Source organism: Rhincodon typus, chromosome 9 (genome assembly GCF_021869965.1).
Source record: "Rhincodon typus isolate 14 chromosome 9, sRhiTyp1.1, whole genome shotgun sequence".
In the NCBI taxonomy this organism is placed as follows: domain Eukaryota; kingdom Metazoa; phylum Chordata; class Chondrichthyes; order Orectolobiformes; family Rhincodontidae; genus Rhincodon; species Rhincodon typus.
Window position 1 is genome coordinate 24547404 of NC_063340.1, and position 16688 is coordinate 24564091.

The 16688-nt window shown below is 39.4% G+C and overlaps 1 protein-coding gene across 2 annotated transcripts; it reads right to left on the bottom strand.

The window, feature by feature from the left end:
• Window positions 1-364: 364 nt before the first annotated feature.
• Window positions 365-7443, bottom strand: LOC109934257 (platelet-activating factor receptor-like). 2 transcript variants are annotated; one of them, XM_048600621.1, is made up of 2 exons: window positions 7379-7443; window positions 365-5105 (listed from the first exon to the last, which is right to left on the bottom strand). In XM_048600621.1, the coding sequence occupies exon 2, from the start codon at window positions 4624-4626 to the stop codon at window positions 3613-3615; it is 1014 nt and encodes a 337-aa protein (XP_048456578.1). In that variant the 5' UTR covers window positions 4627-5105; window positions 7379-7443; the 3' UTR covers window positions 365-3612. The 2 variants fall into 2 exon arrangements, with proteins under 2 accessions (XP_048456578.1, XP_020388656.1); XM_020533067.2 differs by lacking the exon at window positions 7379-7443 and adding an exon at window positions 5181-5296.
• Window positions 7444-16688: the final 9245 nt, after the last annotated feature.

A 16688-nucleotide genomic window follows, 5' to 3' on the forward strand; every position in this document is an offset into this window, starting at 1 on the left:
AATTCCAACTCAGATGCATTCTTAAGTCTGATGAAAAACTGAAAAAGATTGCAATTACCATTTTCATCAGAACATGGTTATCATTTTCATCACATTTTTATAAAAATCAGAAGTCTCTGGAAACACAAGTTGAATTTCTCTGAATTATGGTTCCAGATGAAAATTACTGAACAGAATTCAGAATTTCTCAAGTACCATCCCCAGGAAGTAAAAATAATAAAAAAAAATGACTCTGTGCTTGGTTTGCTAATATGTAAAAACTTCAGGAAATAAAAGAATCTTTAGTCAAGTGCTAATGAACAGAAGTGGTTTTGTCAAATAATGATAAACAAAAGATCTGAAAAAATATGGTATTTACAAAAATTTGAACTGTCTTGATTCAAAGTGAAACAGTGCAGTGAAACGCTCTGTGAAAAAGTGTTTAGGAAAGCTCTAGTACATAGCAAAAGAAATAGTAGCTGCTGCATTAGTCTTAATCCCTTTTATGAAGAAATTCCCACTTTGACTCAATATTGCCCAACCTTAGTAGTACTTTGAAACTGTTGAAGCAGGCCAGCTGTAAATTGTTTGATATGGCCTTGTTCTACAGTTTCTCCATTCAGATGGCTGTTGTGACTTCATGGTTGCTTTCTTCAGCTTCAAGCGGATCTTCCTTAACGTAAGATGGTAGTCAATCCTAAATGAGCACCTTGACAAATCCAAACCTCTTATTAGAGCTGTGCTCCATCTACTACTGATGCAAATGTCAATTACTTTTAGGGTATTATCACCTGGAGGCCTCCATGTCTTTTTTGTAGGTATCCTTGTGTTTGAGGAAGGCTTTCTCAATGTTGAGCCAATTGCTGTTGCAGAAAGCTAGCAGATACTCACTGTTTCCAATGTACATGCTGCTGACCCATGAGGTTCTATCATACTACTCAGTCTTCGCCAATTGCAATAGATTAGCACTGAGGTCACTTATTCGTCATTTAATATCATAGCTAGGTATCTTGACCAGCACATACTGTAATTGGAGGTAGAATTAATCTTTTTATCCCTCTCCCTCTGTTGGTGTGTAAACTTCCATGACAGTGACTTTGGCATGCCTGGTTTTGACAACTAGCAGTGAAAATGTGATGAATGACTGGCTTCCACTCCACTAACCCTGTGCCAAGCATCTGTTGAGTATAAGGCTGACAATGAGGATTGTCATGCATTTACTGTTGATTTATCCTTGGCCTGTCCACTGTAGCTAGCTAATGCCTTATATGTCAAGTTTATAGGTTCTAATTTCTTGCAATGGTATATTAATACCTTCAAAGGTACTGCTGCTCAACTCCTGTGCCAAGATCAGGATGAGCACTATAGACTTCTTGAACATTATAAGAGGAATACTGCAAGGCTGCACACTGTGCTCATTCCTTTTTCTCTTGGTCGTTGACTTCATTTGTGAGGAGAGTGATGGTGGGTGCAGACATAACCATCCGGTAGTAACAGCACGGATTGACTAATTAATAGAATGTGACCAGTAGTGTCTCAAAAGGATCTGTGTTAAAACCTCAACTACTCAATGGATGTAATAAAAGCCACATTTTCAAGTTTGCTGATGGAAGATAGGCAACATTGTAACCAGCGCAACTGGTAGCATAAAGTTACAAAAATATGTTGGTAGATTAAGTGAGTGGACAAAACTAAGAGGATTTTATTTAGGCAAAATGGGATCATACATTTTGGAAAGGTTAGTACTTTCTAAACAGAGAAAATTTTTAAACAATGGATGTCCAAAGAGACTTAAGCATTCAGGTATATAGATCATTGAAATGGCATGAAATGGTTATGAAGTGCTGACTTCTATATTAGAACTCAAATATAAAAGACTGGCAGCTATGCCACATCTAAACAAATACCTAGTCAGATAAGTCCTGGAGTATGGGAATTCTAGGCACCATACCTTAGGAAGGACATATTGGTTTTGGAGGGCTTGTAGTTCAAGTTCATCACAATGATACTTGGACTCTACGAATTAATTTACACAGAATGATCACACAAACTAGGATTGCTTTTCCCATAATTTAGAAGGTTACGGATGTTTTGATTTCAGTTTTCAATGTATTAAGAGGAAAATAGGGTTGATGGAAAGAAACTAATTACATTAGTTGGGTGTCTAAGACTAGTGGCATAGCCTAAAACTTAAAGTCAGACTTTCAGGAGTGAAGGAACGATTTTGACACAAAGAGGTGTAGAAGTTTGGAATTCTCTTTTGCTCATGATAAAAGATGCTACATCAGTTATTAACATTACAAATAGATTTTTGTTAACCAACGGGATTAAGAGGGTTTACCAGTCTCATTCCTGGTATGGTGGGACTGATGTATGAGATGTTGAATTGATTAGGATCACGTTCACTGGAGTTCAGAAGAATAAGGGGGAACTCATAGAAACCTTTAAAATTCTAAGAGGACTAGACAGGGTAGATGCAGGAAGGATGTTCCCAATGGTAGGGCTGTCCAGACCCAGGGTTAACAGTCTAAGGATATGAAGGAAACCATTTAGGACTGACATGAGGAGAAATTTGTTCACCCAGAGAGTGATGAGCCTGTGGAATTTACTACCACAGAAGGCAATCAAGACCAAAACATTGTATGTTTTGAAGAAGGAGTTGGAATTGACATTTGGGGCTAAAGGGTAAGGGGGAGAAAGTGAAAACAGGTTACTGAGTTTGATGTTCAGCTGTGACCATAACGAATGGTGGAGCAGGATCGAAGGGCTGAATGGCCTAATGCTCTTATTTTCTATGTTTCAATGGATGGAGTAATGGCAGGTAAACACAGTTGGATTGCAGATCAGCGACAATCTTATTGCCTGAAGGTGAAGCAAAGTCAAGATGCTTAATGGCCTATTCCTGTTCCTAATTAAGTGGTAAGCACTGTGCGGTATTATTAAGGCCAAAGTGAACTCCTGAGATAATAGCAATTGGCAATGAGGAGCAGAAGCCCCAAGTCAGAGCTGTATCACCTAGAATTTGTCCAACCAAGTCTAACTGAGTTTTTTTGCTACTCCCAGAAGATCACATGGTTTTTGGGTGTGGTCTACATGTAATGATAGATTAAAAACTCACATTAGTTGGGTGAGGATTAATTGGGTATGTTTGTAATACACAATCATCAGTGGCATTTCATAAATGGCATTTGGGATGAAGCTGCTAGTCTCAACACTGTGCACTTAGCAATGGTAATCAAAATTGGTGTCAATAATGCTTTTATTTCCACCTCCTAGCTCAAAGTTGCTGAAACCAGTTCTAACTTCCTATCTGTCGCCCTCATTGAATGAACTGGATAAAAGGGAACTATCACCTATTCAGTGAAGGCTCTAAAACATTCCTGAAATGTTACACACCACAAGCTTCACAAATATTAAAAGGAAGAATTTTTTTCTCTGGTCTGTTACTTCTTTTGTTGTTTCAGAATATTCAAAAATCCAGAATCTTGTAAATAAGATGTTTTTAAGATTAACCTTTTTTTTTCTTATGATAAACTAAACGAACTGGTAATAAAACGCATAAGTTGAGCAGTGATGATTTTCATGTGATGGGTCATAATTGACATAATAACGTTACTGTACTAGGGTACCATTTCATGCCAGCTGAATTTCTTGAGGTTTAGGATTTCTCCTGAGGATATACTTACGTGTGAAGGATTGTCTTAATTCTTTAAAATATTGTCTGAAATTTGTTGTCATGAAACAGTAAAGAATGGGGTCCAGAATGCAGTTGGTACACATCAGACACAGAGAGATATGATGAGCATCGTTAACAGTTTTTCTGAAAGCGCAGTCGTCAGATTTCCAGAAGTTGAGTACTAAAAGCGTCCAAAGCAGATGGACTAAATGGTAAGGTAGAAACGAAACAGTGTAGATGATCAGAACCATAAGCACCAACCGAAAAGCGCGGGTCTTGAACTTGTTTTGCGAAGTTCTCAATGTTTTCTGGTCAACAGACAGGGTTCGAAGGATGAGGACATTATTGGCAGCGACCACGCCAAAACTAACGACAAAACCCAGCTCCATTAGCATATGTATAACTATTATTTGTGATTTGTTTTTTTCCCCATAACTTTCAAAACATCTTTCATGGCTGGTATTTGTTTTGACGAGGTAATCTTCGTGATTGATTACAATCGGTAAAGAAAAGCAAATTGTTAATGTCCAGATTAAAGCAGTTAAAGCTAAGCCTCTCACAATCTGTCTCGATTGAACTACCTTTACCGGCTGTGAGACGGCACGATAACGAGTAAAGCTGATGACAGCCAGAAAGAAGATAGTATTATAAGTGTTGATGTAGAACAGAGATCCCCATAGGCTGCACGCAACGCTGGAGAAGATCCAGTCGCCTTCGCGATAATAGTAATCAATCCAGAAAGGAAGAAATATAACAAAGAGGAGATCAGCCACTGTTAGACTTATCATGTAGATTTTAGCTTCGGTCAGTTCTTTTTTGTTGCACATTAAAAAATAAAGTGCTACGACGTTTTCCGGGACTCCCACAATAACTATAAAGCTGTAAAATGTTGCGGAAATCTTATAGGTGACTTCAGATGTATGGTAAAATTGTTTCTCGTTGCAGGTTTCCAAATATGTTGAGGTAGTCATTTTAACCGTCGAAATGTACGATGTCACAAGATGCTAATACTTCTTATTAAACATTCGTAGCTTTTATTTCAAGGGGAAAGTTTCAATTCACTTTTTGGAAGTTTCCAAAGATGGGCCTTCACTGTCTTGAAGTTTTGTTTTTCCGCATTGCAGACTTTAAAAACATAAAAAGCGATATTTCCGTGAAATTGACCCTCTGAAGAAATAAACGGTGCAATCGATTCCACATTCACCATCAGCTCAATGCAGGCGCCTGCACTGTTCACTCTTGTTACGTTCTCTTATACTGTCTCTGTCATGTACGAAAGACAGAAGATGCAGGGTACTTCAGCAGTTTTGGCAGCTCCATGTAGAGAATTAGAGCTTCAATTATTTGACCTTTCTGTACAATTCTCGCTGGAAAATAGAGCAGCACATTTTCGTTGTGGGCAGCCCTGCGCTTCTCTGTTCTGTACAACTGTGCTTGCGGATCCGATTATCTGATGGGACATGACGCTCATTATTTAACGTTCAGACACTTGAACGGTTAGTACCGAGAAAACTGAGTAGCTTACCTCAAAGTGCTGCTGACTCACTCGTTGATGAGTTTCTTATCTAGCAATCTTCAATTTTCTGACTTGTCACCGGATCTGAGATTATGTGGGAAGTTAGATATTTCATCAGACAAAACCCAGCTTTTCAAAGTTTAAAAGATGGGTGTGCCGGAATTTGCAGGAAGGGGACAATGCAATAGATCGGCTCTTGCTTTGCTGGACTTTATTTTCATTTGTATTTATACTTTTATGCAGTTTCCTCTAAGGCGGGCCAGTTTTCCATGTTTCCCTTTCTGCCATTTTGCTCAGCTAGTCACACATACAATATCCATTTCTTGTGCCTTTGTGCATCTCCATAATCTCTCATTAGTCCTCCTTTACGCAAATATCTCTCCAAAGAATCCCATCAATCGTTCAGAGATAACAAGGTGTAGAGCTGGATGAATGCAGCATCAGAGGAGCAGGAAAGCTGACGTTTTGGGCCTTGACCCTTCTTCCTTCGCCCAGACCCGAAACGTCAGCTTTCCTGCTCCTCTGATGCTGCTTGGCCTGCTGTGTTCATCCAGCTCTACACCTTGTTATCTCAGATTCTCCAGCATCTGCAGTTCCTACTATCTCCCGTCAATCATTCATTTGTGTCAAATTATTGCTTCTGCATCTGAACTTAAGTAGACCCATTCTGAAATGCACATTTTCTTGCTCCTACAGTTACATTCATTGTTCCATGTTGGATGTTGCGCTCCACATTTCTTGCGGTGTCATATAGTCCAATTCATAGTGTGGGTGTTTGTTGCTTCTCATTATCTCTGCTGAGAACACCAATTCTATGGCGACCCTCTTACAGTCGTAGAATCATTGAATCATACAGCATGGAAACAGACTCTTTGGACTAACTCGTCCATGCCAACCAGATTTCCTAAACTGAAATAGACCTATTTGCCTGTGTTTAGCCCATATCCCTTTAAACTTTTCCCATTCCTGACTATGCTGATCTTGACTAGATCTGATTACCGTCTCAACACCTGATAGCCCTGATGAAATCTTATTCGCTTCTGACCTGATATCCCTCCCAACTCAACTTGGCCAACTCTAACTGCCCCCAACACTCAGATTAGGCAGCTAGTCAATCTACCCTTCTTAACCAATCTAACCCTGACTAGCTGCCTGACCTGATCTATCTCCCATCCTGACTGATACTCAATCACTGTATACTACCGGAATGGGTCAGTCAATGACAAACGAAGCACAGCTGAATGGTGGAACACTTGTGACTAGTGGCCCAGGGAAGGAACAGGCTGAATCATAACCTGACAATGATGCTGCCAGAGCATTCAATACAGGAACCTCAATAGTTAATTAGCTACTGTGGACCAAAAGTTCCAAATCCTAAATTCACAGCTTAAGGAAATTTTAGAAATGAAAGTAAATGAGGGATTCAAGATGTCCAATTAGGTATAGACCAAGATATGACAGGAAAATTTCAGGGCATGACTACTGTACGAGAGGATCATACAGACATTATTAACAAATTAATTAGGATAGGTAAAAACATTTCAGATGTGCAAGTAGGGATAATGTTTGCAGTACCAATGGGTCATGGGTACTTGAACAAACAGTGAAAATTTGAGACTAAATCATGAGGATATGGTTCCTTTATGAATAGCAGATGCACATGACACAATCTTGATTTGATCAGTTACCATCTCAGGGGTTTAAAGCAGATGTATATGGAACTGTTGTTGAATGCATAGAAGGTTGTTGATGGGCATTGTCTTGATGATATCTGTCATGTAGGGGTGTGGTTTACAATTAGTTATATTTCTGACCTTAAAGAGGCTTGAATCGCTCCCAGCCTCTGGTTCTGGACACTGACATTTTATTTAGGATGTAATGAAAAGACAATAGACAGGTGTTTAGGGGCAAAAGAAACTTTGCCTTTATTTATGTACAAAAATGTAATAACAATGCAAGAAATAGGTAATTCAATAAGTTAAGGAAATTAACACAATTGATATACTGGAACCAGTAGTATTTTAAAATACACAATTAATTATATTACCACTATTAGAATCACAACTAACTACTGTAACAGAAAAGACATCAGTACTTAAATACACTATTAATCAGAATTCCTTCTTGTAGAGTCCCAGTGCACTGATACTACCCACCTCCCTCTCCTAACTATGTTGGAGCTTTGAGGTCTCGGAATTGATGCTCACCACTCAGAAGATGCTTTTGAAGTTTGCCATGCAGTTTTGGCTTGCTGTCCCTGCAGCGTGGTTGAGGACTTGGAGCTGTGCAATCCTTTCAGTTTGGGTTGTGACCGCTGATGCGGTTAGGGGTGTATTGGATCTGTCAGTTAAGTACCTGGTTTTCTCTATTTCCTGCTGGTTTGGCGAGCCCGGTTTTCACCTCCAGTTGTGTCGGAGGACTATGGTATCGGTTAAGTTGGTTGTTGCTTCAAGTTATCAGTCTTTATCTTGATGGTCGTGGTCGGTTGTTGAGGTTCTTGTCATTGGTGTTCTCGGTTTGAAAAGACAAAAGCTGTTTGTTCAGAAGGTGGTTCGGCCTGTTCCGTTGCAGATCTCTTGGTTGGCTTCCCCTTCTTGGGTGTCCTTTGTTCCGATGGTGCTGTTGGTTCGGATTTCCAATTCGGCTTCTTTGTTCGGCCTCTTGATTCGGCTTCTTTTGGGGCTTGGTTCAGAAGCTGCTCAGATGAGATTGGGGCTGACAGTTATACTGACTATGAGCTCCGTTTTGTCTGCGCCAAATCTGTAGGCTCATTGTTCGGTTGGTGTTCTCTTTGAGATTATTTGGCTTTCAGATTGTTAGATTTTTAAGGTTGGATGCCGAGGTCTTTCACATCATCTCTCTAGACTTCCTATTGTCTGAGCTGTGTAGCCAGAGCTGTAAAAACCGCCTCAGGGCTAGGTTCTTTTGGTTTTGAGATGATTGTTTCAGACAGGACGTATTTTGTTTATTCCTTGCAGAGTCAGCACAGTTTTGTAAAAGTTTTTTTAAAGTCCAGGTCTCTGTCCAAAGTCGAGGGTTCTGCCCTGACGGCATCTAGCAGGGCATTATATAGTGTAGAAAACATTAGGGTAATTAGGGAAATCATGATGTAAAATGTCATAATATACCACCATACAGAGTAGAGATAGAGTGCAGTGTAGTTAGTAAAGCAATAGCTGGATGTGTAGAAGCAATCTCAGTAGTATGTCCTCATCCAATAAACGTAAAAGAGGCAACACGCAAATTGAATGCTTCACCTAATTGTACCAGGGAGACTATATGGGCAGTGAGGAGCCAACATATGTCATATTCATGGGTAATGGGAGATACTGCATTACTACATGGCAGCAGGAGTTCCAGTACAGGAACAACTGATTATGCTATATTCAGTGCACTTACACTCTCAGATGTTGGCAAGAACAGGGAAAGTAGAACTGGTTAAAATATATAAAGGAGGAACAGTTAAAATTCGTGCTGTAGAAAGCATAAAAGACAACCTGACACCGTACCCAAACAGTTCTCCTATGTTATCCCATTTTTGCCCGAATACCTCACCCTAATATGTGATGAGGCACAATGAGTGTCTAGGATATACTGCACATTCCAGTAGACTCAAGCCTTCGCCAATGATGTTGAACATGTAGCTACTGTCATCTGGTGGGAGAATCTATGGAAGTAGGGAACAAATGTATAGATGTACCCATGAATTTGAATAGTCTCCTAAACACTTGTTATTGCTCAACTATATACATTTTATATTTAAAATACCTGTTTATTGCACTAGGAGGTCACAAAGAAAATGGTAATGGAGATTTAGAAATTGGGGAGACAGGCTGATAGATCAGAGACCTGCATTAAAAGGCTGAGCAGTGCTGATTGTCTGACCCAATTCCTATATGACTGTAAGCTGGATATCTGGCTAGAATCAATGGGCAGTGGCGTATAGAAAGAAAGGACAACACCACTATATGGCTATGTAAGGCTTAGGCCAAGGACCAAAAGGAGATACTGTTAGAGTGACTTTAGACAGTCAGGCTTAAAAAGAGATTTTTATAGTAGAAATAAGTAAAATATTTCAATTAACAAATCTTATGCCAGACAAACCTTCTGCGTCCTACAGTTTAGTGTCAGCAGGAATTTATATGCAATGCTGTACAAATAATATTAACAAAAATATTCTAGAGAGACCTTGGAATCAGGAGAAATATAGATACAAGGAAGTGATGGACACTGATATGGAATGGGGCAAAAAATCTCAGATAAGATTAACTGTTCCCTGAATAGGTGAAGAAGACATTCACAACATTAACCTATGACCTAGAATGGACAACCATTTCTTAGGTGTTTATAAAGCAAGATTAGAATTTGGATAATGAGACATTTATGTGATCAAAAGTGTATAAAGGTACTCAATTTTTCTGCATTCTTCAGATTCTTACTGCAATCTAACTGGAGTGATAGGCAGTATCTCCCATTACCCATGAATGTGACATATGTTGGCTCCTCACTGCCCATATAGTCTCCCTGGTACAATTAGTTGAAGCATTCAATCTGCGTGTTGCCTCTTTTACATTTATTGGATGAGGACATACTACTGAGATTGCTTCTACACGTCCATCTATGCTTTACTAACTACACTGCACTCTATCTCTATCCTGTGTTACTTGAATATAATCATCATAAACCTGTACTCAGACTCTGATGGTTGGTTATTAGAAATTACAACACATAGGTATGAGAGAGAGCTGGCTAAAGTTGTTTGCAAGTTTAGGCTAATAAGGGGAAAAGTAAGTAAATAACTAAAAGCATCATGTTCCATTGTAAAACCAAAATCTCAGTGACAACAATCCATCTGTGGCTAATGAGGAAGTCAGGGATGGTCAGGAATGGTGTTAGTTTAAGAGACTGTACAGTAGAATAGTAATAAGCCTGAGGACTGGAAAGTTTTAAACACCAACAAAGAACAATCAAAAGCTTGTCCCAAAAAATCAAATACTGTAATCTTTGATAATTTGAGTTTTTTTTTTGAAAAAACAGTATCAAGACCAGAAATGTTACTGGACTTGTCACATAAATACAGTGGCTAGAAGAGCAGGTCAGAGGCTAGGAATATTGTGGCAAGTAATTTACCTCCTGACTCCCCAAAGCCTGTCCATCATCTACAAGGCATAACTCAGGAGTGTGATGGAATACTCCCCACTTACCTGGATGGGTGCAGCTCCAACAACATTCAAGAATCTTGACATCCAGGGCAAAGCAGCCTGTTTGATAGGCATCACATCCACAAGTATCCATTCCCTCCATCATCAACACTCAGTAGCACTGTGTACTAGCTACAAGATGCACTGCAAAAATTCACCAAAGGTCCTTGGTCAGTGCCTTCCAAATCCACGACCACTTCCATTTAGAAGGACAAGGGCAGCAGGTACATGGGAACACCACCACCTGCAAGTTCTCCTCCAAGCCAATCGCCATCCTGACTTGGAAACATGCCACTGTCCTTTCACTGTCGATGGTTCAAAATCCTGGAATTCCCTCCCTAAGGGGATTGTATGTCAATCTACAACACATGGACTGCAGTGGTTCAAGAGGGCAGCTCACCATCACCTTCTTAAGGGCACCTAGGGACAGGCAAGAAATGCTGGCCAGCCAGTGACAAACACGTCCCACAAGTGAATAAAAAATGCCTGGAAATAATTTGCTGAGAGTTAAACATATAGTTGAAGTTGATATAAGTTGCTGTTCTATGCACTCAAAAGGAAAAGTGAATTTCTTTGAGTTTAACAGAGATTAGAAATTTTAATTTTAAAGGAGACATTAACAATAAACATCCTGGGTGTTTTATGGATTTCTGAGTTTCATAGAAGAATCTTTTGATTTGAAGATAAATAAATGGAACATTGTCAGGCAATGATACTATTGTTTGAATTTGGGATTACTTAATTGAAAATAATATGTGAAAACAATGTGAGCATAATTTGTAGGTTATCTACTAAAATTTTACATTAATTAAAGTGAAGAACAAGCAAACACGTAGAATTTGTTTTAATTGTTATTACTTATACGTTAGCAGTCTGGGAATTGACAGTTCGGCTATAATGAATAAGTGATGTTAAAATGAATAGTAACGGCATCTATTATCATTGTTGGTTATCTGGGATGATGGAATGGAGATTGTGGTGTTAATAAATGTAATGTTTGGATATTCATTTAAACTTGAGAAAATAAAGCAGGATCAATTAAAATAATAAGGTGATGGAGGAATAAGATATAGTCTAATGGGGAAGTAAATGTTCCCGGAATGGTTTAAGCAATCATCAGGAAAGTTAAATATTCCTTTTCAATATGAATGTTTAGATGACATGAGAATTAGTTGAGTAGTTTTAAACTAACTTGGGTCCAAACAGCTGTGACAAAGACAAAATAATGATTCTCTAAGAAAGAATGATGCTGTAAGGAATAAATGAATAGAACATGTTAAGGCCTGGAATCAGATGAAATGTTTAATTCCTGAAAAGAATGTTATTGTTACAGTTGACAGCAAAGTTTCTTCAGTGCTCATGAATGAGGTAGGACGATAACTGGTAGGATGTACACATTGTATGAGAAAAGAGTAAGAGATAAATTTAAGGGAAAACACAGTAGCAAATTGGGATTAAATATTATGGATAAGATTTGATATCCATTAAGTTTAGTAAGAGTCAGGAATTTGGTAATATTCTCTTGGTAATGATTGTGTCTTTGAAGGTATTAAGTGAACTGAACTGCAAATGATGTACTTATCATCATCCGAGGTATTGGAACCATGAAGAGAGAGGTAAGCAAAGAATCTGTGCTCCATATTCACGTAGATTATTTAATCATATTGAATGATCAAGCTAAGTCTAGAAAGAGCAACATGATATTGGGATTCCAATGCAAGTGTTCAGACATGGTTGGACAAATGTGTCAGACATATGGATCGACTAATGTGAAAATACTTGGCAATGAAAAAATGGGTTTTTATCATGTTCAGTTATTGGCACAATAAGGTTAAAGTGGTCAGATATAAGAAGGAATTTTCAGATGATCAAGACATTAACATGTACATCTAGGAGAAATGGGTTTTATAATAATTGGGATAAAATTTAATGCAAGAGTATGGAGGAACAGAAATAAGTTACAAAATAAGGAACTTGTACATGATAGATGCAAATTGTGCATAATGGGAAAATTGAATCTGGAGTTTTGGAACGGATTAAAGAGGGTTTGGAAAGAATTATTGGAAGCAGGTTACTGTAGAGTTCCATTTGCAAATTTGGGGCTTACAAACTTGATTGGCTGAACGTGGTGAATTAATATATTAATTAATTAATATATTATGTGAGGAAGCAAATAGTGAGGCATTGAGAGCTTTGTGCTGGGTTTTATAGGATTGAGATATTTTTCAATAATTTTAATTTCGACTTGATTAAACAACTGATGAATTAAATTATATTCTGTTTAATTATGGTTAGTTGTAGAATAGTTTCTGTAGCAAGTAAACCATATTGCTGTTTTGTAGCTCAAGTTGATATAAATTTAAGCTAGCACATGCAAGAATGTTTTGAGGAAAAAATGATTTAATTCAAAGATATGGCTGTTGCTGGAGTTGGTCTTAAAGGAGGAGATAACTGAATACTTGGAACAACAAAGCTCAATTCAGCAGCGTCAGCATGGTTTCATGAAGGGCAAGTCGTGCTTGACGACCTAGCTGGAATACTTTGAGAATGAAACGAGCAAGGTGGATAATGGGGATCTGGTGGATGTGGTATATTTGGACTTACCAAAGGCATTTGATAAGGTGCCACATAAAAGACTGATCCAGAAGATTAGGTCCTATGGGGATGGAGGGGGGGAGTGTTAAGAATAGAGAATTGGCTTGAATAGAAGATTGGCTGACTGTCAGAAAGCAGAGAGTTGGGGTAAACGGGTCTTTTTCTGGATGGTGAACTGTAACTAGTGGGGACTGCAGGGTTCAGTTCTCAGACTTCACCTATTTACAGTCTATATAAATGATCTGCAAGCAGGGGCAAAGTGTAACAGCAAAGTTTGCAGATTATACTAAAATAAGTGGGAAAACAGGCAGTGATTAGCAGAAAAAGAGTTTACAGATAGATATTGATAGGGTAGGAGAAAGGGCCATAATCTGGCAGATGGATTTTAATGTAGGTTAGCGAGTTGTCCATTTTGGCTGGAAAAATAAAAGGGCAAATTATTATTTAAATGGGGCGCAGGTTCAAAGTGCATCAGCACAGAAGGATCTGGATATCTTTGTGCATGATTTGCAGAAAGTGGTTTTGCAGGTGCAGCATATAATAAGAAAGGCAAATGAAATCCTGGCATTTATTGCAAAAGAGCTGGATTATAAAACTAAAGAAATGTTATTACAATTATATAAGATGTTGGTGAGACCACACCTGGAATATTGTGTCCAGTTTTGGTCTCCATACTTGAGGAAAGATGGAGTGGCACTGGAGGCAGTTCAGAGGAGGTTCACCAGGTTGATTCCGGGATGAAAGGGCTGTCATAAGAGAAACTGTTGAATAACTTGGGCTTAAACTCACTGGAGTTCAGAAGAATGAAGGGGGAATCTGTCTGAGGTATATAAAATACTAAAGGAGATTGATAAGGTGGATGTTGAATAGATGTTCTTTCTTGTGGGATGGTCTAGAAGAAGAGGTCGTAGGCTTCACCGGAGGTGCACTGACTATGTTACCTAGCAGGGTGATGAAACATTTGCAACCAAACCCACCAGCTCAGTGAGCATATCTACAACCTCATCTACAACCTAAACTACAAATCTTCTCAAAAACTTTAAAGTATACTCTTTTGGATAATATCGATGGTGATGGCCTGTCAGGTTACTGGTACCAATACTGGCTGTAATGACGCCAGGATTCCAAAGGATTGATTGTGATAGGGGATTCTCCAGGCAGGGGCAGGGACAGAGACGGACATTTCTGCAGCTGACAGCGAGACATCAGAATGCTGTATTATGCCCCTGGCGCCAGGGTCAAGGACGTCTCTGAGAAGGTGCAGAATATTCTCAAAGGGAAGAGTGACCAGCAGAAGGTCATTGTACACGTTGGTAACAATGACATAGGAAGAGAAAGGGACAAAGTTCTGCAAAGAGAATATAGGAAACTAGACAGGAGGTTAAAAAGTAGGTCCAAGGGTAGTAATATCTGGATTACTCCTGGTGCCATGTGCTAGTGACAGTAGAACAAGGGGGATAGGGCAGATGAATGGATGGCCGAGGAGCTGGTATAAGGTCAGGAATTCACATTTTTGTATAATTGGGAAGTCTTCCAGGGAGGAGGATGGGTTGCACTTGAATTGGAAGGGGTCCAATATCCTGGCGGGGAGATTTGCTAGTAACTTAGTGCGGGTTGGGAATGGTGTGTCAGTGGGACCTAAACAAATAGTGTGAAAAAGAGGCAAGTCTGAGGCTGGTACAGTGGAGAACAGGAGAAAGTCAAGGCAGGCACAATCAAGGGAGAGACCGATAAATTAAACTGCATTGATTTCAATGCAAGAGGCCTGACAGGTAAGGCAAACTTAGGACATGGTTGGGAACATGGGACTGGGATATACCTAGTACAGAAATGTGGCTCAGGGAGGGGCAGGAGTGGCAGCTTAATATTCCAGGGTATAGAAAGGGAGGTGAGAGAGGAGGGGGAGTAGCACTTGTGGTTAAGGATAACATTATGGCTGTACTTAGGGCAGATATTCCTGGGAGAACATCCAGTGAAGTTCTATGGATAGAACTGAGAAATAGGAAAGGGATGATCACCATATTGGGATTGTACTGTAAGCCCCTCAAGGAAATTGAGAAGCAAATTTGTAAGGGGATCTCAGATATCTGCAAATAATAATGGAGTTGTAACATTAGGGAATTTTAATTTTCCAAACATACATTGGGACTACCTTGGCATTAAGGACTTGGATGGAGACGAATTTGTTAAGTGCGTACATGAAAATTTTCTTATTCAATATGTGGATGTACCGATTAGAAAACCGGACTTTCGTTTGGGAAATAAGGCAGAGCAAGTGACAGAGATGTCGGTTGGGGGGAGCACTTTGGGGCCAGTGATCATAATTCTAAAACAGTTATGGAAAAGGATAGATTTGATCAAAAAGTTAAAGTTCTAACTTGGAGTAAGAACAACTTTGACAGCATTAGGCAAGAACTTTCAAAAGTTGACTGGGAGAGACTTTGTGGTAAACAGACGGGTGGAAAGTGGGAGGCCTTCAAAAATGAGATAATGAAAATTCAGAGATAGTATGATCCTGTTAAGTGTGCAGTGCAAGGCTGGTAGGTGTAGGGAATGTTGGATGACTGGAGACATTCAATCTCTGGTCTAGAAAAGAATAAGTATAGACAGCCCGGATTGAGTGAATCCCTAGAAGAGGGAAATTAGGAAGGCAAAAGGGGACATGAGATATCTATGGATTATCTTTAACTCTATTTGCCAAAGAGATTCTACAAATACGCTAAGGGAAAAAAAAAGAGTAACTTGGAAAATAGGTCCCCTTAAAGATCAACAAGGCCGTTGTGTGTGTGGAACCACAGGAGATGGGTGTGATACTAAATGAGCATTTCACGAGTGCCAGTATTTACTGAGGAGCAGGATATGGAAGCGAGAGAACTTGGGGAAATAACGATGATAGCTGGAAAAGTATCCATATTACAGAAGAGATGATGCTTGACATCTTAAAATGCATAAAGGTGCATAAACCACCAGGATCTAATTAGGTGTCCCAGAGCTTTGTGGGAAGCTAGTGAAGAGATTGTTGGGCCTCTTGCTGATATATACAGAGTCATAGAGCTGTACAAGATAGAAACAGACTCTTCGGTCCAACTTGTCCACGCTGACCAGATATCCCAAATTAATCTAGTCCCATTTCCCAGCATTTGGCCCATTTCCCTCTAAACCCTTCCTATTCATATATCCATCCAGATGCCTTTTAAATAGTAATTGCATCAGCCTCCACCATTTCCTCTGGCAGCTCATTCCATACATGCACCACCCTGTGTGTGAAAAAGTTGCCCGTTAGATCCCTTTTAAATCTTGCCCCTCTCACCTTAAACCTATGCCCTCTAGTTTGGACACCTCCACCCTGGCGGAGCCTTGGCTATTTACCCTATCTATGCCCCTCATGATTTTATAAACCTCTATAAGGTTACACCTCAGCCTCCGACACTCCAGGAAAAATAGCCCCAGCCTCCCCCTATTGCTCAAACCCTTCTATCTGGTAACATCCTTGTAAAAACTGAAAGAACTGCAGATGCTGTAAATCAGGAACAAAAACAAAGTTACTGGAAAAGCTCAGCAGGTCTGGCAGCATCTGTGGAGGAAAAAGAAAGAGTTAACATTTCGGGTCTGGTGACCCTTCCTCAGAACTGAGGAAGAGTCACCGGACCCAAAATGTTAACTTTTTTTTCTTTCACAGATGCTGCCAGACCTGCTGAGCTTTTCCAGTAACTTTGTTTTT

Bases quoted from the DNA above. Each gene is read 5' to 3' on its own strand.
- LOC109934257 (XM_048600621.1), bottom strand. From the start codon at position 4,626: ATGACTACCTCAACATATTTGGAAACCTGCAACGAGAAACAATTTTAC.